Here is a 24,232-nt window from a genome sequence, read left to right as displayed (position 1 = left end):
ATAAACTTAGATTGTGATATAGTGGAATTTTATCTCAGAGCAAAAAACAAAAAAACAAAAAAAAACAAAATCAAAATCAAAATTTAGCATCTATGTTAGTGTATTAATTAATAATTATGTGTAAATGGGGTAAATGCATTGATTTTCATATATTAATTATCTATTGAGGATGATAACTTTGTAGCTCAACTGGATACAACCTCCTCCTGGTATTTTCAACAAAGACATCTAAAATTCAAATCCTCATTCCTCGATTGTAACTATCAAATTATCAATATATATATATATATATATATATATATATATTGATGGAGCACTAATTATTTTCATAAAAATAATTTATATGGTTATTTAAAAAAAATTATATAAGAATATTTGTAGGGACACGATTCTCAAGCGGCCCAACGATGACGTTGGGCTCGCGCGTGAAGGATCCCTCACAATAAAATTTGTAGAGAGTGGGCTTGAAAGGCTAGCGTTTGGTCACAGGGCGTTGGTCCAAACCGGATTTTAAGGAAATTCGGATAAGAAAAGGCTTCAGCCTGGACATCCAAGCCCTACAACTTTGTATCTCGAAGGATTGGACTCCTCGGATCATGTCCGAGCAGCACTAATGCCTTTCCCCGTTTACCCGGCGGTGGGTTTTTTGTGGTGGAGTACTTATATTGTCTGGTCATTCTCATCCCTGGAGTTTTTCCCCAGGAAGTGAGATGGGGGATCCCTCTCTTCGTTACCTTACGTTTTCTTTTATATTAGCCTACGTTCGTTGTCCTTCGTCCACGTGTAGGGTCGACTTTTCCAGGACAGATATTTGTCCCGTCAGTCTAATCCCGAAATGGTTGGAGATGGTCAATAAAGCCTAAGAATCCGGTTCTGTCAGGTGCAATGTCATATCAATGAAGGGTATTAAGGACTATTTCCCCGAGATATTTTCTGATCTTTTAAGTTTGCTTGTATGCCACTTTCATCAATGAGACTTTGGGTCTGCCGAGGACTAAGCTGTCCTCGGCCGTATCTTCGGGCCACTTTGGGCTTGCTATTTTTGAGCTTGGGCCCTGGCCTCCTTCAGTTTGGGGCCTGTGGACTCCCCATAAGCGAGCGGGCCGAGCCCACAAACTATTGTGCCCCACATTAGCCCCTCAAAACCCTGTTGTCCAACGTCTTGGTTGGAAAGGTGGGTTTTGGTAATATCAAGTCTTTATTGCGGTTCATTCAATTCAGCCCTTGATCAACGTTGGCGACTCTTCACCTCCCCGAGGAATGCGCCGGTCTACAAGACGTTTCTCTCAATTTGCGCACATTGCCATTATGCCGTTTGGTTATCTGAAGCGTACCTTTAATATCTTCCCATTTACGAGACCTCCCAGATCTAACGGTTACTGATGGCGTGGGAGAACGAAACGGCGCGTTCTTCTTTATAGATTTCCCTGGGGATCTGAACGTGGTATATACCCTTTTCTTCGTTCCCTATATAAAGAGAGAAGACAAAAGGCGATTTTCTCATATCTGAATCCCTCAGGCCCTTCTCAGAGTTCACTTCTTCCATCTGGTTATTCCCTATCCAATAATACATCCACCATAGTAGTCAGCCATGAATAAACCCTTCCTCTCCCAGAAACGCCATGTCCTAACAAAACTTGAGATGGCTCGGTCGGGGCAAGGATGGCGGAGACTCAAGATTTGCCTCCCCATTCTTTTAGCCAAAATCCGAAGCAAGTTCTGTTCATGCCAGAATTTTGGTGTGTCAGAAGAAAGATTCTCTGTCATCAGCGCCTTTGCCTTGTGGCAGGCAAATATTTAGAGAAAGCCCCTCAACTTCCAACTTCCTGCACCTTTCCTTCAGCGGTGTCAGGCTCAAGTTGGGTCTCTTTTGCTGTTTGAGCTGTGGGCATGTGAAAGCATCGAGGAAGAACAAGGTCTTGGAGCTGTAGCCAACCTCTCCTCTGATCTACTTCCTCGGCTTCATCTTATTCTCTTGCATCTTCCTTTTTTTTTGGTTATGTAGTGAGCTTTGACACAAACTGATTCCAGCTTTTCGTTGTACGGTGTACTACTTCTTTGTTTTAGTAAGAATGGAAATTTCTTTACTTGTTTTGAATACTGTTTCTTTGACAACACTACTTCGTGAATGGGTGTGCCCTATGTGTGTGTTTCTTCAAGAATATTTAGAGCAAAATAGCTTGAAACATAATCTAACTAACTCCAATTTACCAATACTACCAGGCATTATATCGATAATTCATAGTAAATCAAACTCAAGAAGCTAACCGGGATAACAGTTGAATATTCTGTGATAAGCGCGTGAATATCGTCCAAGGCTGACGATCTCTAAATAATCCATCTAAGCGGTTGACTGGGAAATAGGGAGCTCCGACTGTACTTTTGCGTATTTGGTTTCCCCATAGGCTTGGGTCCGAGGACCATGCAAGGCCTTGATTCTGTCCAAAACTTGTAAGATTTCTTTTCTGTACTTGGTTTCCCCATAGGCTTGGGTCCGAGGACCATACAAGGCCTTGGTTCTGTCCAAAACTTGTAAGATTTCTTTTTTGTACTTGGTTTCTCCATAGGCTTGGGTCCGAGGACCATACAAGGCCTTGGTTCTGACCAAAACTTGTAAGATTTCTTTTTTGTACTTGGTTTCCCCATAGGCTTGGGTCCGAGGACCATACAAGGCCTTGGTTCTGTCCAAAACTTGTAAGATTTCTTTTTTGTACTTGGTTTCCCCATAGGCTTGGGTCCGAAGACCATACAAGGCCTTGGTTCTGTCCAAAACTTATAAGATTTCTTTTTTGTACTTGGTTTCCCCATAGGCTTGGGTCCGAGGACCATACAAGGCCTTGGTTCTGTCCAAAACTTATAAAATTTCTTGTTTGTACTTGGTTTCCCCATAGGCTTGGGTCCGAGGACCATGCAAGGCCTTGGTTCTGTCCAAAACTTGTAAGATTTCTTGTTTGTACTTGGTTTCCCCATAGGCTTGGGTCCGAGGACCATGCAAGGCCTTGGTTCTGTCCAAAACTTGTAAGATTTCTTTTTTGTACTTGGTTTCCCCATAGGCTTGGGTCCGAGGACCATACAAGGCCTTGGTTCTATCCAAAACTTGTAAGATTTCTTTTTTGTACTTGGTTTCCCCATAGGCTTGGGTCCGAGGACCATACAAGGCCTTGGTTCTGTCCAAAACTTGTAAGATTTCTTTTTTGTACTTGGTTTCCCCATAGGCTTGGGTCCGAGGACCATACAAGGCCTTGGTTCTGTCCAAAACTTGTAAAATTTCTTGTTTGTACTTGGTTTCCCCATAGGCTTGGGTCCGAGGACCATGCAAGGCCTTGGTTCTGTCCAAAACTTGTAAGATTTCTTTTTTGTACTTGGTTTCCCCATAGGCTTGGATCCGAGGACCATGCAAGGCCTTGGTTCTGTCCAAAACTTGTAAGATTTCTTGTTTGTACTTGGTTTCCCCATAGGCTTGGGTCCGAGGACCATACAAGGCCTTAGTTCTGTCCAAAACTTGTAAGATTTCTTGTTAAGTAATAATTTTTTTTTTCTATACTTATTTACTTTTCGAAGGTTAACCCCTAGGCCAGGGAGGGGAGAGTTGGCTTGAGGCCGGAAGCCCCTAGAGCTGCCAGCGCCGTTAGTAGTGCAAGGCGTAGCCCCTAGCAGAAGCTTATGGCGGAGCAACAACTGCACGTCGCCGGAGATGGGAAAAACTCGTGAATCTCTGCTTGCTAGAGAGCTGACTCATGCGCCACCCGTGCCAACACGCAAGCCTTTCCCACAGACGGCGCCAATTGTAGGGACACGATTCTCAAGCGGCCCAACGATGACGTTGGGCTCGCGCGTGAAGGATCCCTCACAATAAAATTTGTAGAGAGTGGGCTTGAAAGGCTAGCGTTTGGTCACAGGGCGTTGGTCCAAACCAGATTTTAAGGAAATTCGGATAAGAAAAGGCTTCAGCCTGGACATCCAAGCCCTACAACTTTGTATCTCGAAGGATTGGACTCCTCGGATCATGTCCGAGCAGCACTAATGCCTTTCCCCGTTTACTCGGCGGTGGGTTTTTTGTGGTGGAGTACTTATATTGTCCGGTCATTCTCATCCCTGGAGTTTTTCCCCAGGAAGTGAGATGGGGGATCCCTCTCTTCGTTACCTTACATTTTCTTTTATATTAGCCTACGTTCGTTGTCCTTCGTCCACGTGTAAGGTCGACTTTTCCAGGACAGATATTTGTCCCATCAGTCTAATCTCGAAATGGTTGGAGATGGTCAATAAAGCCTAAGAATCCGGTTCTGTCAGGTGCAATGTCATATCAATGAAGGGTATTAAGGACTATTTCCCCGAGATATTTTCTGATCTTTTAAGTTTGCTTGTATGCCACTTTCATCAATGAGACTTTGGGTCTGCCGAGGACTAAGCTGTCCTCGGCCGTATCTTCGGGCCACTTTGGGCTTGCTATTTTTGAGCTTGGGCCCTGGCCTCCTTCAGTTTGGGGCCTGTGGACTCCCCATAAGCGAGCGGGCCGAGCCCACAAACTATTGTGCCCCACAATATTTATTACCAGAAAGGAAAAAAACAATTGATTTGGAATGTGATATTTTCCTCATATTTAGTTGTTTTGGCAATAATTCAAACCAATTTCAATTATAAGGCAAAAGCAAATTAAATAATACATAAAATTAAAAAAAATAATTGTATGTTTAAATAGTTACAAAAACTGAATATTATGAATTTATTAAAGTAATATGTTTATACTTTTAATTATACTAATCTAAACAAGTTTCATTTCGCCAAGTCTTTTGAGTGATATGATATTGTAGTTGTCTAAATTTGCACTATGTAATTAAATAAAGTATTTATAGAGAAAATGCATTTTTTATGAATTAATTATTTATACGTGGAGCACTAATTATTATTGTAAAATGAATCTTTATGATTATTTTGATAAGATTTATATAAGAAATAATTGAATTGGAATATAATATTTTTGCTCAATTAGGTAGTAACTGAAATTTTGCAGTAAAGTACAACATATGATAAAAGCAAATTTAATTACACAAAAAAATATATAATAGATAATTATAAGCTTAAATCAATTAGTGAAAATTGTACCTATGACTTTTCAAGCACACGTTTTTTTTTTCTTTTCTTTTTTTCTTTTTTTCTTTTTTTTGTGTGTGTGCGGAGAAGTTTAACTTATGATGTCTTTTTCTCCTAATGATTGTTTTTTATCATTATATCAAAACACCAATTGATTTATGTAGACAAAGATTGAACCTCATAATTTCTACTCGACATGAAGAGATTTTACGAGTTGAGCTAACTCAAATCCACTAATAATCAATCAATCAATCAATATCAATATGTATATATATATATATATATATATATATGTATATATATAAAAGCAAAGACCTAGATCTCATGCGAGAGAGCATGAGAATCTGCCATGTGGCGCACTCTATGAAGAGAATTGAGATACCCTTAAGCCATATTAGAGATAAGAACAAATTTAAAAGTGAAGACTCTTTATTTCCTTTGGTTCAATGTTTCAAGACTAATTTTTGTTATTTCTCAAAAAAAAAAAAAAAAAAGACTAATTTTTGTTACATTTTGTATTCAATGTTTTAAGACTATTGTTTATTTCATTTGGTTCAATATCTCAAGACCTTCCATCTCTCACACACACAAAAAACTCTTTGCATTTCCATTCATCATTTTCACTTTTACTCCTTTATATACACATGTTCATAACCTTTCATATCATCCTATCTTAAATACACTTAGAAAAAAAATGATGTCATTTAGCTTCAACCTTTCAATGACACCTACATAACTCCAATGTTGCAGTATCATTTGATTGTAACCCGAATAAGTAGGCTATGACTAAGGAAGGGGGATTGCGTTTTTTATTCAATGACGGTAGCTTATAGTTTTGATATTGAAGTCAGGCATTGTAGACTTTGTCAAGGTTATGATTCGCTTGGAGTCTTTGGGTGTTTGAGATTTTGATTTGGGAAAGTTATAAATGTATTTTATTTTAGAACTAAAGAAAAAGAAACATTCTAATTGATTATTTATGAAGTTAGTTTTTTTTATTTTTATTTTTTCCTTTCTAATTTTGTGTTAGAATTCATAATTTGTAGGTTTCTTTGTATGTAGTCATAGTGGTAAAAACAACAATCGATGGTGACTTGAAAGTATTTTTCGATTTTTTTTAAAGGATGCAGAAGCTCAACTAAAGTCAACTGAATTTTGATAAATGAATGTGTTTTTAGCAAATTTCTCTTTGTTTAATCATGTTCTCTTTATGTTGATACTTACAAATGATTTCCTTAATTCCATTGAGATAATTAATTTGGTGTTTATGATCAAGGTCTCCATATTTAGTTGTGAGAATAGAGTGATTGAGAAAGTGTTTGGTAGGTTGCTTAAATTTATGTAATTTTAGGATATAAAAGTATTTTATATTTTGAATTCTTATTTGTAGATTTCAAAATTATTTAATCAGTTTGAAAATATATCTATTTATAGCCCTTCATGCTATCTCATGTCAACTACACATAGCTAAAAAATGATGTCATTTACCTTTAATCTTTTAGCAACACCTACCTTACTCTAACATTGTTGTTTCATCTATTCCTACCCCGTTTGAATTGGCTACAACTAAGGAAGGAGGACTTGCATTTTATATTGAGTGACAATGGCGATTACGATTTTAATGTCAAGGTCAGACGTTGTGGATTTGTGGGTTTTGTAAACGATGTGATTAATCGTGGGTGTTTGAGATGTGTATTTTGTTTTAAAATTAAAGAGAAAGAAAAAGACACATTCTATATCAATTTTTATTCTAAAATTTTTTTCCTAAGTTTTTTTTTTCCTCATTAAGTTTTTTTTTCCTCATTACTTCAATTGAATAATTATAATGTATTTGTGTATACAATTTATAATTATCTTTTTTTTTTTTATAATAAACTCATTACTAATAAAGTTTTATAACAATTATACTATAATACATATCCAAAATCACCTTATATAAAATATTATAATATTATCCTGGCAATGCGCGGATAACTTGCTAGTGTGAAATAATGTCTGTAATTGCTGTGACAGAATTTTATGCATTATCCCTTTTCAGCTGGCCCAAGCTACTGTGGACCAGTCTAATTGGTCAACACCAACAATAATTCAAAAGTCATTGCACAAGGTACAATTTCTTCATCATATATCCTTCTACGTTAGTTCATCTTAATTAGATTTAGATTTGCTAGAAAATAAAATAATTTGTTCATCTTGATCATATATCATATTCAAGCTTTGTCATTTTCATTAACATCATTACTATAGTTCAATCACCGTTTTGACTATCAGTATGGTTAATTATCAACTTATCATTATCATAGGAAAGCTATTTTCGTCATCAAAAAAAGAAAAAGAAAAAGGAAAGCTATTTTCATCGTCATTATTTAGTGAAATCAACGTCCTTGTCAGAATTATCATTTTCTCTATCACTGTTGGTGGATTACAAAATCACCAGTATAAAATTCTGTCAATCAATCTCTTCAAAGAAAAAGCCTCGAGAAAATTGCTGTCGCTCCATTTAAACAAGGCTGGTACAGTTGCTTTCTGCACTTGCATTAAATCCACCATCCACATCTTAATTCGTTATATTTATTATACACATATTAATGCTTCAACTTCTTAAAGACAATTTCTCAAAAAAAAAAAAAAAAAACTTCTTAAAGACAAACCAAGACTAGTCTTCTGAGTTCAACGATATGAAAAAGCATGTCACCAAATATTCAGACTAATTGCATCAATTCCTTTTCCAGGTTTGACAAATGGGGGAAAGCAGGTATTTTTATTTTGATAAGAGGAAAAAAATGGAAGAGATAGAAAATGGGGTGGGTGATTTTCTACCAAGTCTACAAGTCTACAAAACATGTCAGTTTGGATAGAATTTATTTTGCTGAAAATTGAAAACCGAAAACCGAAAACACTGTAACAAAATAATTTTTAAACGTGTGAATAGTATAGTGAAACCCATTTTTAATGAAAAAATTATTAAAAAGTGAAATTTATGGGTCTGTAAACAGTGCACGAATGCACTGTTCACGGAAGACTTGGTCAACAATTGTGACTAAAAAAAAAAAAAAAACGCAGAAAGAGAGAAACATAGATGCGCAAACGCGCTATCCAAACACTCATATAATCTATCCCAAATAGAGAGAAAAGTTAGGAAAAAGTGGGTGTGAATTTAAAATTACCTTTATGCTCCATATCCAACTCATCATTAGTCATTTGTTTCTTATTTAATAGGGCTATTACAATAATTCACTACTACTTATCATTTCTTTTCTTTCTTTTTTTTTTTAACTAAATGAAGATATGTATATTCATTTTCTGTCATTTCATTTTTTTACAGCTTCAACTAAAAATACATGAAGAAAAAAAAAATTCTTTCCTTTAATTTTAATTTTGCTATCCTCCCTCATTTTCAGTCACCATTGTTTTCTTTCCTCCCTACCAAATAGAGCTTACTTAATTTTCTTGTCTTGGAAGTTTGGAAATGGTTAACATTAATGAATCAAAGTAATGCAATACAAGTGGGTTACAGTTAACTCAACTGGTAAACTATTTGATGGTTGAATAAGAGATTTAGAGTTCAATTCTTGTCTACACTAAAAACTGATTGATGTTTTGGTCTGATGATAAAGAGATATTATCAGAAGTGAATAACGTAGGTTGAAATTGACTAAAAAAAAGTAATGCAATGCAACAAAAAAATTTGTCCTAATTAGTGGCAATAATTATAAACTTGTTTTATGGAGTGGTTCTCTCACAAATTTGTGAACCCCACAAGTTTGTGAGATGCCTGATACGTGATACGTTTCGTAATTAGTGGAGGTAGACATCACAAGTTAATAAATGTCTGCTAGCTTAATTTTGTAAGTTGTTTCAAGATTACCATAGCTTTAGGAATAGAAATTATTATTTTTTCCACTTTTAGTATTTCACTTTATACTTTATCAATTAAAGTATGTTATTTTTTTATTATTATTTTTATTTAAATCTTTAGCTACTTTATAAATAAATAAATAAAAATTATATGTGATAAGCTATGATTGATGGAGTATAAAATAAAATACTTAGTAAGATAAAGGACTTTATTCCTAACCTTAGACATGTGTTCTAGATAAATTATCACTTATTCTTGTCCAAAAAATATATATAACTTATTTTAGATTTTTTTTTTTTTTTTTTTTTTTTTGAGAATGAACTTATTTTAGAAACTTAATGATAGGAAATGACATATTTCTAACACCCCTTGCAATTTATGTGCGGTCTAATATATGTAAGTAGAGACAAAGTTTGAATTTAAAATCAATTGATACTTTCCTTAAAAAAAAAAAAAAAAAAAAAATCAATTGATACGTGATAAATTTTAAATTAATGAAAGTTATAAATATTATTATATAGGGCATATCTAGTACGGACTACAGAGGAATAAATTTAGAAATGAAATAGATATTCCTTTAAAATTACAATATAATTGTTTGATTGAGCATTCATTATAAAGTATAGAACTCGATATAAATATAAATATATATATATATATATATAGGGACGAACCTAAGATTTTAAGCTAGTGGGGTTGGAGTATAAAGAAAAAAAAATCCAAATAGGCATCCATATAGTATTAAAAAATTATAAATACTCAAAATCGTTGTTTCTAAATACATTAAGATGCAATAATTTACCAACAAAAACAAAATAATGTCTTTTTTTAATACTACGTTGTCTAGGATTTTGTTGTTGTTGTTGAAGTTAGAGCATTTACATTGATGGTGCTAAAAATTTTAGCTTTTAGAACTTCAAAAAGTTATTTGATTTATTTTACTACCTCACTTTACAATACACTTAATATCAAATGTTCTATTTTTTTTTATTAACTTCATTTAAAATAATATAAACAATTCATTAAAATAATAAAGGAAGTGAGAGAATTTAAGTTTTTTAATTAAAGGAAGAGATATAATCTTAATAAAATATTGGATTTTATTTTTAACAACTTGCTATAGTCAACTGGTATTTATACCAGTTTATTGTAATTGCAAAAAAAATTAGTTTTAGCTTCTCCAATAACACATAATTTTTTAGTTCTTTGGTGGTAAAATAGTTTTTTTTTTTTTGCTAAAATACAATCACCATTGTGAACATTTTTATTGTTTTTGTTAAGTTTTTTGGTTAGATAGTTGCTATTTGGGTGAGGATAGTTAAGCTTATTGTGGAGAAAAGGGGCCTAAAGTTTTGGAAAGGGGGCTAACTACAAAAATGAAAAATATTATAACTAAAAAAAAGTTGGACCTAGGGGGGGCCCAAGCCCCCTTGGGCCCCCACCTGGGTCCGTCCTATATATATATATGGTTTTTAAACCAAAGAATAACTGTTACTTACCAAATGGTCCATAATAAGATTCATTTAACTCATGTAATAACAAACACACACACTCTCTCTCTCTCTCTTCCCTTCCCCCCCCCCCCCCTCTTACCCCTAGTGATAAGTGGCAAATTGTGATAAGTTTAAAAGTGAAATAACACTTATCACAATTTGCCACTTCAACAAGTTGTTGTATAATTTGTAGCGTTATCATATATAAAATAAGCTAGAAATTAGTTATAAAAAAAAAATAATACATATCTTCTTACAAATATATAAATTTTAAAAATTTTAATTGATGGTTTAATACATTAGAAAAATAAAATTTTTAACTTTTAATGTTCTTTTTATTGAATTTCAACCATATATAATAGAAGTTAAATGGGCTTGTACTTGTTAATAGTTTTATTTTTATTTTTATTATTATTAACAAGTACAAACCCAATTAACTCACGTAATGATTTCACCATTGTATGTTTCTAATAAAATAAAGCATTTTTAATTATTTTTTATCATAATTTAATAATAAATGGAAATGTTAATAAGTGCCCTTAAGACATTGGTTAACAATCCATTTTAGGAAAGTTTTGACATCATTTTTATGGGAAATGAAAAAACATGTCAAAACATTAATTGTTTTTTTTTTTCTTTTTCTATAAAAACTTTCTTTAACTGGATTGTTAACCAATAATAAAAAACTATTAACAAGTACAAGCCCAATTAACTTCTATTATATATAGTTGAAATTAAATACAAAAGGAACATTAAAAAGTTAAAAACTTATTTTTCTGATGTATTAAACCATCAATTATAATATATATATATATATATATATATTTATATTTGTAAGAAGACATGTATTAACTTTTTAAAAAATTTTCTAGCTTGTTTTATATATGATAACGCTATAAGTAATACAAATTTTCACAATTTATTGAAGTGAAAAATTGTGATGAGTGTAATATCACTTTTATATGGGACTGTCATTAACATAAATTTTATTGTAAATAAATCACAATTTACCACATTAGCACTTGCAAAAAAGTTTTGAAATTTTATGCAATTAAAGTTCTTGGTTTTATATATCATCATAATATTCAAGCAAGTGAAATCAACCACCGCATACCCTTGGTGTAGTGGTTACTCCACAAGTATAAATGCTTGTAGGGTGTGGGGGGGCAAGGGTCGGGGTTTAATGCCTCGTTTGGGAGGAGGGAATGGAATGGAAAGGAATGAAAAGAATCATTTTAGAATATTTTTTCATTCCCTTGTTTGGGAGTTTTAATGGAGGGAAAGGAAAGTCCATTCCCTTGTTTGGGAGTTTAAGTAGGAGGGAATGGAATAGGTAGGAGGGAACACTCATTCCTCTCTATTTCCTTAAAACCTCAAATTTTCATTCCCCCCGAAATTGGGAGGAATGAGAGGGAATGGAATTAAATTTAATGATTTTTTTTATTAAAACTCCCAAATTACCCCTATATATTCAATTCTTTATTTTAAAATAGGGGTCTAATAGTACTATTGTCCTAAAATGATTCCATTCCATTCCCTCCTACCTATTTCCATTTTAGAATATTCTTTCATTCCCTTGTTTGAGAGTTTTAATGGAGGGAAAGGAAAGTTCATTCCCTTGTTTGGGAGTTTAAGTAGGAGGGAATGGAATAGGTAGGAGGGAACACTCATTCCTCTCTATTCCCTTAAAACCTCAAATTTTCATTCCCCCCGAAATTGGGAGGAATGGGAGGGAATGGAATTAAATTTAATGATTTTTTTTTATTAAAACTCCCAAATTACCCCTATATATTCAATTCTTTATTTTAAAATAGGGGTCTAATAGTAATATTGTCATAAAATGATTCCATTCCATTCCCTTCATGTTACTCCCAAACAAGATTACTTACATTCCATTCATTTTCATTCCTTTCCATTCCTTTATTTTAAAACATCCAATCAAGGTTACTTAATTCTATTTCATTCCATTCTTTTCCATTCCTTTCCCTTACTTAAATACATTTCATTCCATTCTATTCCTTTCCATTCCCTTATGATTATTTAATTCCATTCCATTCCATTCCCTTATGAACTCCCAAACGGAGCCTAAGTCTTCAGGAGAGAGCTTCACACACGTATACACTTAGATTAGGCTAGAGTAGAAATTCTATCTTGTATTAAAAAAAAATAAGAAAAAAAAGAGCAAGTGAAATCATTAGTTACTAGAATTTAATGCTTAGGGAAATGTTAAATTTAATATATATATATATATATATATATTTATATTTAGGGAGATATTAATTTTGAAGAAAAGACAATTATATTAATTATAAAATTATTCAATTCATGCACAAGAATGTTTCATGAGACCACAAATAATGTAAATATAACTTTATAATGGTATTAATAAAAATTAATTTGAGATGTAATATAAATCAATCTCGTTGTAACAATATGTTGTATCAAACTGTAGAATATATAGATTTGTAATTTTGATAATTGAGGGAGAATATTTGAACCATGATCATTTTATTAGAAACTTTTCGTCCGTTTGGATTAAGGTGAGGGAAGGTCGGGAGTAAAGTAAAGTAAAGTAAATTAGGTCTAAAATTAGATTATTTTAAGATAACTCTACTTTACTCCTCTCCACTCCCCCCCCTCCTTTTCCTCCTCAATTCAAACGGACCCTTTGTTAAAAATCGTAAAAGGTGTCAATTTACAAACTAATAAGTATTAATTAAGCTACATTGCTCTTGAAGTAATATTTTAATACTGTATTTTTTTCTTGCATTTTTTTATTATTTTGAAATACCTTCTGAATACTTAAACCACGGCCTTTACGTCTTATATCTTATAAAAATTTGTACTTGTAAAGTGATCACGTACCAAAGATGGACGCCAGTAGTTTTTTATTTTTTATTTTTTGCATTCTTAGTAGCACTCATTTCTGTTCCACCTATCATTCAAGAATATCAAATCTGATCTTCAGGATTACTTTAACAGTTCTCCAGCTAGTTTCAACTTTCAACACTTTTTTCTCACAGCCATAATCACAAAACACTTGTCCATGCTTCTGGCAATGGATACAGAGAATATTCCCCAATTTGTAACCATCTCTTTCTGCATTTTCCCACTTCTGTCAGCAAAGGATGGCCATGGACAGCCACGTCCCGACATGCAAAATTTTGGTTTTCTTTCATTAATTGTTTATATTCTTGGATTTGGATATCGCTTATTACTGAAAATGTTGTAGTAAAATAATTTTTAAATATGTAAATAGTACCGTGAAATCTAATTTTAAAATTATTTTTGATAAAAAAAAGTACTTGCGGCTCTTATAAACAATGCATAGAACCCACACAAAAACGTAGATGCGCATCTGCTTTCCTTTTCAATACAATCCAAACGTGCACTAATTGTTTCAGCTCCCCACAGAAAACTAATTCGATGCACTCATGCAACCACATATTTGCAAAACTTAGTTTGTTCTTTAAATTTTTCTCTTAAAATTTAATTAAGTGTTTTTTTTTTTTTTCTTATAGATAGAAGTGTATTTTTAATTAAAGCAGCATAATTGAATTTTAAAAGATGAACTTAAAGTACAAAGTACTATACCTAAGTTTCATATATACTAGCAAAGTGATTGAAGGAATACTGGGAGTTGAAGCAGTTCAAATTTATGGATATAGAATATCCCTATTCTGTAGATACTATTTTACATGGAGTTAGGAATGTATTTTTATCAAGTTATCATCGGGTTATATCTCTTCTTAGACTTAGGGTACATAAATATTTTTGAACCACCAGATTATTCCTCCAAAAAAGAGAAAACCTATTATATTATATTTTATATATATATTATATGTAAAGGTATAAAATTGGAATGCCAACGTGTCTTTATAGGAAAAGAGCCCGACATGCTAAGCATGTCTACGTGGCAACACATGTTGTAGTGTTAGTGGATGGTGAGGTGATGTCGAAGAGATTAAAGTAAATGTGAATAGTGAATACAAAGACTACTGAAAAGCCTTTCCGACTGAACGGAGTGAGAAAAAGTTTGAATTTTTTATTTGATGGGGGGCTTGTCATGTTTCCTTTAGGACATGCAATTGCTTATGTCATGTCAATGTTTTTAACGTGTGGGGTTTTTTTTTTTTTTTTTTTGGGTGAATGACCTAATTCTTTTCTTTTTGTACGTTATAACGTTTGGTATCCGGAAAATATTATAAAATAGAACTCGAATCTTTTCAATGGAGTTTCTTTTCTCGTCTAAATAATGTCAGATAAAACCTTAACAAGGATACGGTGATCAATCCGTATATAAGTAATTTTATACAAAATGTAAAAACTATAAAAACTTTGATAAATCTTTTTTTTTTTTTTTTACTCGATGGTATGTTACATCCTCTAAATTTGTTCAGTTCTCATTTTTGTCTCTAAAGTTTTGATTTTTTTTTTTTTTTTCAATCTTATCTGTTGACTTTCATCACGTTTTTAATATAGTCGAATTGTTAAATATCCAAGCCTATCAATATTAAGTTCTTCTCAAAAAAATAAAAAAATAAAAACTTTAAGTTTTTCACCTTTAAAAATATGGTTGCATTGACCAATAAAATACAAAAAATAATTTTTTTAAATAATTATATTTAATGTAGCTAGCTATATGAATGAATTTCAGTGGAGAACTTAATTTACAATATCTAAAGAACTGTATTTAAATTTTACCCTTTCATCAATTAAGTTCCTTAAAAATGATGTAATTTTGATATTTTCAGCATTCAAAAAAAAAAAAAAAACAAAGAACAAAAACTTTTATTAATTACTAAAAAAGTATATGAATCTTTTTTTTTTTTTTTTTTGTAAAATTAATTATGGGAATTAAAAAAGCCCTACCATGAAAGCTTGAGACGGGATATTTGGATTGAATGCAAATCCTTTGTACCATATGTATGATTGCTTTCCATTTTAAACTTTAGTTATTTTATAAGGAAAGTAAAATCAAAACATGACACGTAGTAATTAGTGGAACATAAAGTAGTACATAAAAAGTGGTACAACAGATTTGTATTCATTTGGATTTCTCTAGCTGAGTCAAGATGATGGGGCATTGTATTGGCTATGCCCAACTGCTTGAGAGTTGAGACAGAAGATGAACCTTACGATGTAAGGTCTAAATCTATCTCTAAAAAAGCTTATATTCATTCCCAAAGCAGCTTTTCCACTGATCAAGAGGGCACTCAAAAGCCCCCAAATTGCAATTGCAATGCCCTAGACCCACTCAAGTCTTGTGGAGAGAAAGGGATGGCAATGGGGCGGGGTGGGGTGGATCTGAAGGATGGGGTTTTTGCCCCCGCCCTGCATGGTATTGTCTTACCCTATCTCCATCGCGCCCTGCATGACGAGGAAAATTTTCTTACCCCATTCCCATCCCTTAGGGCCCTGCGAAGCCCTGCCTCACCCTATAAAACTATATTTCTTGTTAATTTTCCCACAACTATTACAGTTGTCTTTAATAAAACCTGTTTCGTTAATAAAAACATACTTGAAATTACAAATAAATTTGTCCCATAAAATCAAACTAATTTTTAGCAAAAATTGAATAATATATTAAAGTGTTTAATAAGACAATATCACAACAAAAACAAAAATCTCATAATACAAAATCAATGATTCAATAGTATATAAATTTGTTTATAATAAAAACAAAAGAGAACGTTAAAATTGATACCTTATTTTCAACATTGCTAAAGAAAAAAAAGAGGCAGAAAGTCTTGTTGGGTAAAACAAAATAAGCTGATGATATATTTGTTTAAATAGTAGAGTTTTAGGATATGAAAATTTTACAAAACCTTTATCAATGTGGGTCGGGCAAGTTGGGTCTAAAAAGATTAAACCCACCTTGTCCCACCCCTTGCTGAGGGATTAAAATCTTGTCCCATCCCCGCCCTACCATCTTTTCAAGGCGGGGAAAAGCCGTGTGGGGTGAAGTAGGGAGGGGCGGGTCAAGTGAGGCGGGGCAAAATTGCCATCCCTAAGAGAAATAAAAATAGAGGTAGCAAAGGGGGTACAAAGCTCGGTTAAGAAGAGGAAAAGAGAGAAGAAAATGTTTTTTTTTTAATAGTTTCCGATATTTAGAAATTAGCTTTTGGGTTTTTATATTTTACAAGTTAAAAAAATGAAAAAAAAAAAAAGTTTTAGAAGACTTTTGGCATGAGTGGTACCCTGAATGGCGGTCCATTTCATAGGAATGGAAGGATCACGTTGGCCGGATATGGAATAAAAGTTTAAGAATGAAATTGAAAAAATTAAAATTTAAGGAACGAAATTGACATATATCTAAGCTTAGAATATGTAGTTTGTCATTGAGTTTATTAATTAAATATGTATCATATATGTATGAATTTTTTTCTTAAATTCTTTTTGTGCATTACAGGAGTAAGTGACTAGTTGTTTTGTAAAGTGAAAGAACCTCTTACCTATAGAAGCTAGTTATCATGTTGTGCTTTGTGTTAAAGTGTTCCATTCAATTTTCCTTTTGTATGTATGTGTTTATTTCTCAAAAAAGCTAGTTTTTATGTTGGACACACACATATATTATTATTATTATTATTATAAAGAACACATATTTATTTAAATAGGCAAATATGGTACACGGCATAGTTAGTAAAATATTTGCGTTATATTTTATTTTAAAAGTAAGTATTTTTTATATTAAAAATAGATAATGTTACGACATTGAACAAAAATACTCTAAAAATTCATATTTTAATTAAAAATATAAAATATGTATTAATTTTTTTATATAATATATTTGTACCAAAGTATTTTAAGTTTATTATAATTTATTACTATTATCAACAATATAATTGTTTATTGTGCCAATGTGTATTATTATGTAAGAAAAATTTATCAAAATCAAAATTTATTTTTGTTTCATGTTATACTATTTATATTAAACATCAATATTTCCTCATTTGTTATTATAATCTTGAATTCTTTTCGTTAATCTATTAAAATTTTTTGATATTTACTTGGATGATTAAATCTTCATGTCATATAGGATATATGTATATATACTAAATGAATAAGAAAAATCAAATCAAGTTAAATCATATTAATATGAGATAATGAATAATTTTGTTGGTTTGTTTGTTTGTTGTTGCTAATTTTGTGAATTAAATAACACAATAAACACCATCTCCTCCATGTATTTATTATTTTTCTTTAAAACATGTCAAAGTTGGAAAAAAATATTAAATACTTAATTAATTGATTTTTAGGATATCTTGCTAAATTATACCAAAAGAACATAAGCATTTTATTAACTTTGAATATGCCCTAAAAATTAAAACATTGGAATGTAATGAACTAAATTACTTAACATATATATTGTTTTTTTTTTTTTTTTTTTAAATTCTGAATTCATAATATACTCATATATATTCCATCTCGTATATTACTTGTATATATTCATTTGAATTCATAATATACTCATATATAGGTCTATTTCTGTTTTGAAAATATTTTTTTTTAAGAATTCAAACAAAAACAAATGCTTATGTATTTCACAACGTACATATTCAATCTCGTATATTACTTAACGATACATGGTTTTTTTTCGCTGCCACCTAACGATACATGGTTTCTTTCCGCTACCATTTATTTTTTATTTGTTTTCTACTTTCAGCGAATCTTATTGTTTTTTTTTTTTTTTTTTTAAAGAATGTCAAGAAAAGACCCAAGAATGTCTAGAAAAAAAAAAAAATGATATCACCTAGATTTTTTTTAGACTGAACTGCTTTTTCCCATTTCTACCTTTCATTTTCACCCAATCATGAAGGCATTTTTGAACAAAACCAAGCCTGAAATTCCGTGTCCAATTTTTCCTTTCTCCAATTGAAACTCCTCAGGACTTAACTGAAGAGTAGGAAAAGCTGCACATAAGGACAAAACTTTGTAACAAAGTCTCATTTGCTATTTATTCTCTTTTGAACCATCCTGAGCAAACACTCCCCCCTGACCTCTCTCTGTCACACACAAGAAGCCATGAAGAGATTTGAAGGTGAGAGCTCACACAAAGGGTCTTCATTCTCTTCTCTTGTTAATGAAGAATATCTTTCAAAATCATCTCATATCATGAGACCTTCTAAGCGATACGCCATTGAGAAATTGCCAGAGTTAAGCTTGAAATCGCCGCCTGTAGTTAGGCCATATGTTCGATCCAAAATGCCTCGGCTCCGGTGGACACCTGATCTTCATCTCTGCTTTGTGCATGCAGTTGAAAGGCTTGGAGGAGAAGACAGTAAGATGTCTATTTATTATGGCCAAAATATCGCCCTTTTTAAAATAAAAAAAAAAATTTTTAAAAGGAAATGAAGTAATGTTATGCTTAATTTTTTGTTAACAAAATTCTCAATTTTGTTGTTGTTAAATATATAGGAGCTACTCCAAAGATGGTTTTACAAATAATGAATGTGAATGGCCTTACCTTATCTCACGTAAAGAGCCATCTTCAGGTTTATTATCAAATCCTCCTTTTCAGATAAAGATCATATATATTCTTATCTTGTGAATTCTTTGTTATGATCTTTTTTGGTGTGATTACAGTTTTGATATTTTTGATAGTCTTTCTAACGTATAGGTTGATTATTGACAGATGTACAGGAGCATGAAGCATGAGCAGATGCTAGAAGGTATGTAAAATCATGATCCCCCATGGTAAAAACACATGTACTCCATTTTCCTGATGCAGGCATATACATTTCTTTACCAATTTTCCTTTGATTTTAACAATGAAGATCAGGTTGGTAATTCCATTTATCCTTGTGATCATAAAAGGTACAGTTTTAGCTATCTATATGATAAATTGTCTCCGCAGAATTTTTTTTTTTTTTTTTTTTTTTGGGGGGGGGGGGGGGGGGGGGGGGGCCGGGGGGGGGGGGGGGGGGGGCTAACGTGGGTATCTAGAGGACTATTAAAGCACTTACCTTACTGATTCCCAATCAGTCAAAGTAAAACAATTCTTTGTTTGCGGAAAGGTATTTCATGCATGCATCATTCCTTGTGTGTGAGATCCACACAGCTATATATGGGGTCCACACATCTTGAGAGTAAAAATGTTTATATACAAATGAATAATAACGGATGAACAAGATAATTATTGCTTAAGAATAGTCTTAAATAAGAGTTGAATCCAAAAAAATCTTGAATAAATAAGAGTATAAGAGCTGAAAACCACTGATCCCTTGCAACAAATTCAATAATAGTGGGCTAATATAAATTGTTTGATGTAATTCATATGGCTGATGAAGTTTTCTTTGACCAAGACATATAATTTTTTTGTCATTTCCTTAAAAGATTCCTATGCGTTTCATCAATGGTGTTGTAACTTCATCTCATAAAATTTTACTTATAAAGGATGTGTGACAGTCCTAATGCATAATATTTGCCATATAAGAACAAAGAAAGAATATATAAAGTTTGGCGACAATAGTACATTTCATCTCTAAAACTCTAACCTTTGTCACATTTCATCTCTAAATCTCTAAAATTATTTTGATATATTGTATTTTTTTCTCAAATATATGTATTTAGAAGATTCATATGTGAAGAATATATTTATATGAAAGAAATATGTAGTAAAATGGATGTATTGAATATTTTACAAAGAATTTTTTGTAAACAACAATGATCCACTATTGATAAGGACATTCTTTTCCCCCCAAAATATTCTATTGTAGTTTGGTTTTTATACTTCTATCAAATCATCGTCATGCTATATAGTGTAATCTTATTATTATTTTCCTAGCTAGTTTTGATACCTTACAAGTATTCCAAGATATAGTTATGAAAACAGAATTTGAAAAGAATAATTAATGTCAAAGGTATGGAAAATTATTCCGTAGGCTACAATGTTTTTAAAATTAAGCGTGTTTATGTATGCTTAAAGTTCAAAATTGAAAACGTTAATAAGGAATAAGCATTTCACCAAACCGAAACCGAAACGGTACTCATTTAATGGAGAGTGGGTGAGGCACGTTTTTCTAACACTTTTTAAATGAGCAAAACGCATGCCCTAGGCATGCTTTTACTTTTTTGGTATAAAAAAATTATATGAATCATGAAAATTAATTATTTGACCTTGGAGGAATTGATATGAATATTAATTCATTATACAAACATTTTTATTAAGGCATTGTACTACACTAATTTACTATTTTTCCACTACATGGTCTTTGACTTTTGGATATATATAAATATATATATATATATATATATTAATTAAATCATATACCTTTTTTTTAGAAGAATCATATACTTTATTTGATTTTATAAAGCACTAGAGAATTATATAAAATATTATAACTACATTATTATTATTATATTGTCCATTAATAATTGTTTTCAAATTTGCTATATAAAGTTTCTTTAAAATCCTCTTCCCCCTCCTCGTGTGTGTGTTAAAAATGTTTAGTATTCTAAAAAAAAATTATCATATAAAAATATAAAGAAATTAAAATAATTTATATAAAATTTGAACTTAAATTTTGTGCAATTGCACTATCCATTTAAAATTTTTAACTAACAGGAAAAATATATTACTAATTTGAGTTTATTAATTCTTTTATTCAGATGTTACATATATTTTTTTAATTAGAGATTATTCTATATTAGATTTTGAAAAAAAAAAAGTGCATTTTAGTTCAACCAAGCGCGCACTTACGCAAATGTTTAGGTCCCAAGTTGTTTGTTTGGTTATGTGCACTTGATAGTTACTCATACTATGAATTACACCTCCTTTGACCATAAGTAGGTTACACCTTTGTACGAGAGAAAAGTGTACCATGGAAACCTCTTCTTTAAGCTGTATGTGTTGATTCTTGTTGCAGGAGGAGCAGAGACAGCAAAGAATGAAACAATGCAGGTTTTCCCTAATTCAAATTTCTTATCATGCTTAGAGCAAAGCAATTGCCAACAGAAGGACAAGGGATTCGTTGATAACAACTCATTACAGTTAACTCATTGCAATGGAGATCGTACTCTCAAGAATACAACCATACCAAACCAATGGTTTGTGGATTTTTTTAAACATATTTCTTACTCTATAGTATATATATCATGAGCACTAATCCTATAATATATCAACCATAATTAATATATATATATATATATATATTTATATGATTCTCACACATACTCATTGTTGATGCGCTGTGGCTTACATCATTCATTTAAGTATATTATCAATTTGACTGTAAGATGATAGGTTTTCTTCTTTTTCTAAACAATCATCATGAAAAGGAGAATATATGCCAAGGGGAAATTTGTATGTAGAGAAGAACCTTTTTACAGCCCCACGTGTTCTAACATTGAGAATAAGAATCACCTCAGTATGGAGGATTCCAGTGATACATAGCCATGAGAATCAATTACGTATTCAGTTTTTGGTGACTTTGGTGGCAGGTTGATGAAGCAAGACGTGGGGAATATTGGAAAGGATGTAACTGAGCCGCTATCATACCAAGAAACAACAAGCAAAGCATGGGAGAAGAAGCCAAAGTCTTACATCATCTTCAAGGATCTGCTCAAGAGCTACGCTACTCAAGTACTCTCTCTCTCCCTCTCTAAAACGCTAATAATTATCTTATTCATTCCATATATGCATTTTACCACAGATCAGAGTGTGCGGATCATAGCTACATGATACTCACACACTATTATATAAGATGTATGAGATACCTTCTTCACAGACACGCACGCATGCACAAGCACATGTATACACAACAAGCACATACACATGTGTACACTACAAACACATACACGTTTGTTCTTGTCATCGGTCTAAATATTTCCGTGTTAATTTATTATATTTTCAGGGAAGGAATGAGCAGAAGGGAGTGTTACTAGGTACTGTTTCCGGTTGCAAGAGCAATCATCAAGCATTAGAAATATTTACAGGGAATACAGAGCGAGTGAATGATTGCAAAATGTCTTTATCAATGAACTCAAAAGCGCCCCAGTCACTGTTGAAGCTGAACAAAAGTGCCGATGTCAATGATGTCTCTCTTGAGCTTACTCTTGCTTAAAATCATGCACATAATGATAAAGACACTTTTGGGACTTCAAAAAGTGACTTGACCTTGTTGGTAGTTCTACAATACAGAGACCAAGACGTGGTTGTGTTCATTTGGGTTAGCTATTTGAAAATGTACATCTTAAAAAAAATAGCGGTTTTAGAAGTTCTGTTTTGAAAACATTCTGGTTTTTAAAAATGAAATTTAGTGCTTGTTAAAATTATGGAAAGTGTTGTTGTTGTGAAAAGTTTCCGTACGAAAACATAGTTTTCTCACAATTTTAAAATGCAAAACCAATACAAAGTTAGATTTTACTTCGAGCTGGTTATAGCATCATATAGTTCACTTTGAACAACCTAAAAACAATGACAATAGTCCAAAATTAATTAAAAATTGATTTCTACTCAAACACCAAGATATTAATAGAAATGCTTTTTGCACATAATTAAATTGTACACAAATTTCTCATATCTCTGCATCATTTTTAAATGGAAGATGTCACATTTGTATTAATTTTATTCTCAAAGTCAATTTGTATTTGTAAAGTTGAATTCATTCATCTATGTATTGACTTTATTCCGTGTCAAATTTGCTTGTAATTCAGCATTTAGAAACCCTGTTTTTGGATGAGAATAATATAAGTGTTGTGTGTATGAGAGTGAAGATTTAATCAAGAGTGTGCAACAAAAAGGTGACTCACGACTAGACTCGCGACTGACTTATGAGTGGTGACTTGCCAAAATAAAGCACACGTGTGAAGCATGCAGGAAGATGAAGAGTCAGGCCAGCTGAATCACTATAAGACAAAAAGTACAGTTTGGCCTAGTCTAGTAACTAGTGACTGGAACTTGCGACTCATCCCAGTCTCGTAGTGACTCGCTAATGCACCCTGTTTTGCTGAAAAAATGACTTTTCACATTTCACCTCATACTCTACTATAAATACTCTTATACCCATGAAATATAGAGGGCTTCCAAAGAAAATTTTGAGAAAGAAACCCTAGAGAAAATAAGATTGATTCATCCACAATCTTATACATTTGATTCTCCAAATTCCTCTATTTTCGTCTTTTCCATTGTCATACCCATGAGAGGATCATAAACCAAATCCTTACCTCACCAAATTCAGAGTAATAAGAAGGTTTTTGGCGTTTGGGAAGCAGTTCAAGAGAGAACCAATTCATATTGGTTGATGCAATGTGCTAATTGCGAGATCCGGAAAGTTAGAGAAGACACGATTCGGTGTAACCTTGTTGGAGCAAGAAGCTTGGAGGGCTTAGGTGCATTAAGTAGATTAGGCTTAGAGGGTCTATTACTATTCATGTACCCCAATTGATTTTCTTATAGATCATTTACCGCTTGAATGGCGGCGAAGAGGTTTTTCACCGAGTTCTTTGGTTTCCTCTTCAATAACACGTGCCTGTGTTATCTTGTGTTTGCATCTCGCCGAGTTCTTTGGTTTCCTCTTCGATAACACCTGCCAGTGTTATCTTGTATTTGCATCTCTCTTTCCTTTATTTTTAGCTTTTAATTTCTGCTAGTTGTGATTAATTAATGGCTTAGAGTAGTTTGGGAATTTGGGTATTACTTATATTTCATATTTCGCACATATATTGTTTGAATATAAACTTATAATAGAAAATTTGTATTTGGGAGTCTAAACATTCACAAGTATTTTATACACTAAGTGAGTTTTCAGTATTTTGTTTTGAAAACCAAAGGTTGAGATGAACTATG

General features: G+C 32.1%; 1 protein-coding gene across 1 annotated transcript; it reads left to right on the top strand.

The window, feature by feature from the left end:
- Nucleotides 1-18,230: 18,230 nt before the first annotated feature.
- Nucleotides 18,231-22,843, top strand: LOC126729183 (uncharacterized). The gene is made up of 6 exons (XM_050434872.1): nt 18,231-18,724; nt 18,862-18,938; nt 19,079-19,115; nt 21,312-21,492; nt 21,886-22,027; nt 22,299-22,843. The coding sequence occupies exons 1-6, from the start codon at nt 18,469-18,471 to the stop codon at nt 22,506-22,508; spliced, it is 903 nt and encodes a 300-aa protein (XP_050290829.1). The 5' UTR covers nt 18,231-18,468; the 3' UTR covers nt 22,509-22,843.
- Nucleotides 22,844-24,232: the final 1,389 nt, after the last annotated feature.

Source organism: Quercus robur, chromosome 5 (genome assembly GCF_932294415.1).
Source record: "Quercus robur chromosome 5, dhQueRobu3.1, whole genome shotgun sequence".
Lineage (NCBI taxonomy): Eukaryota > Viridiplantae > Streptophyta > Magnoliopsida > Fagales > Fagaceae > Quercus > Quercus robur.
Note: the sequence above shows the minus strand (reverse complement) of the source record. Positions and strands in the feature narration are given on the sequence as shown.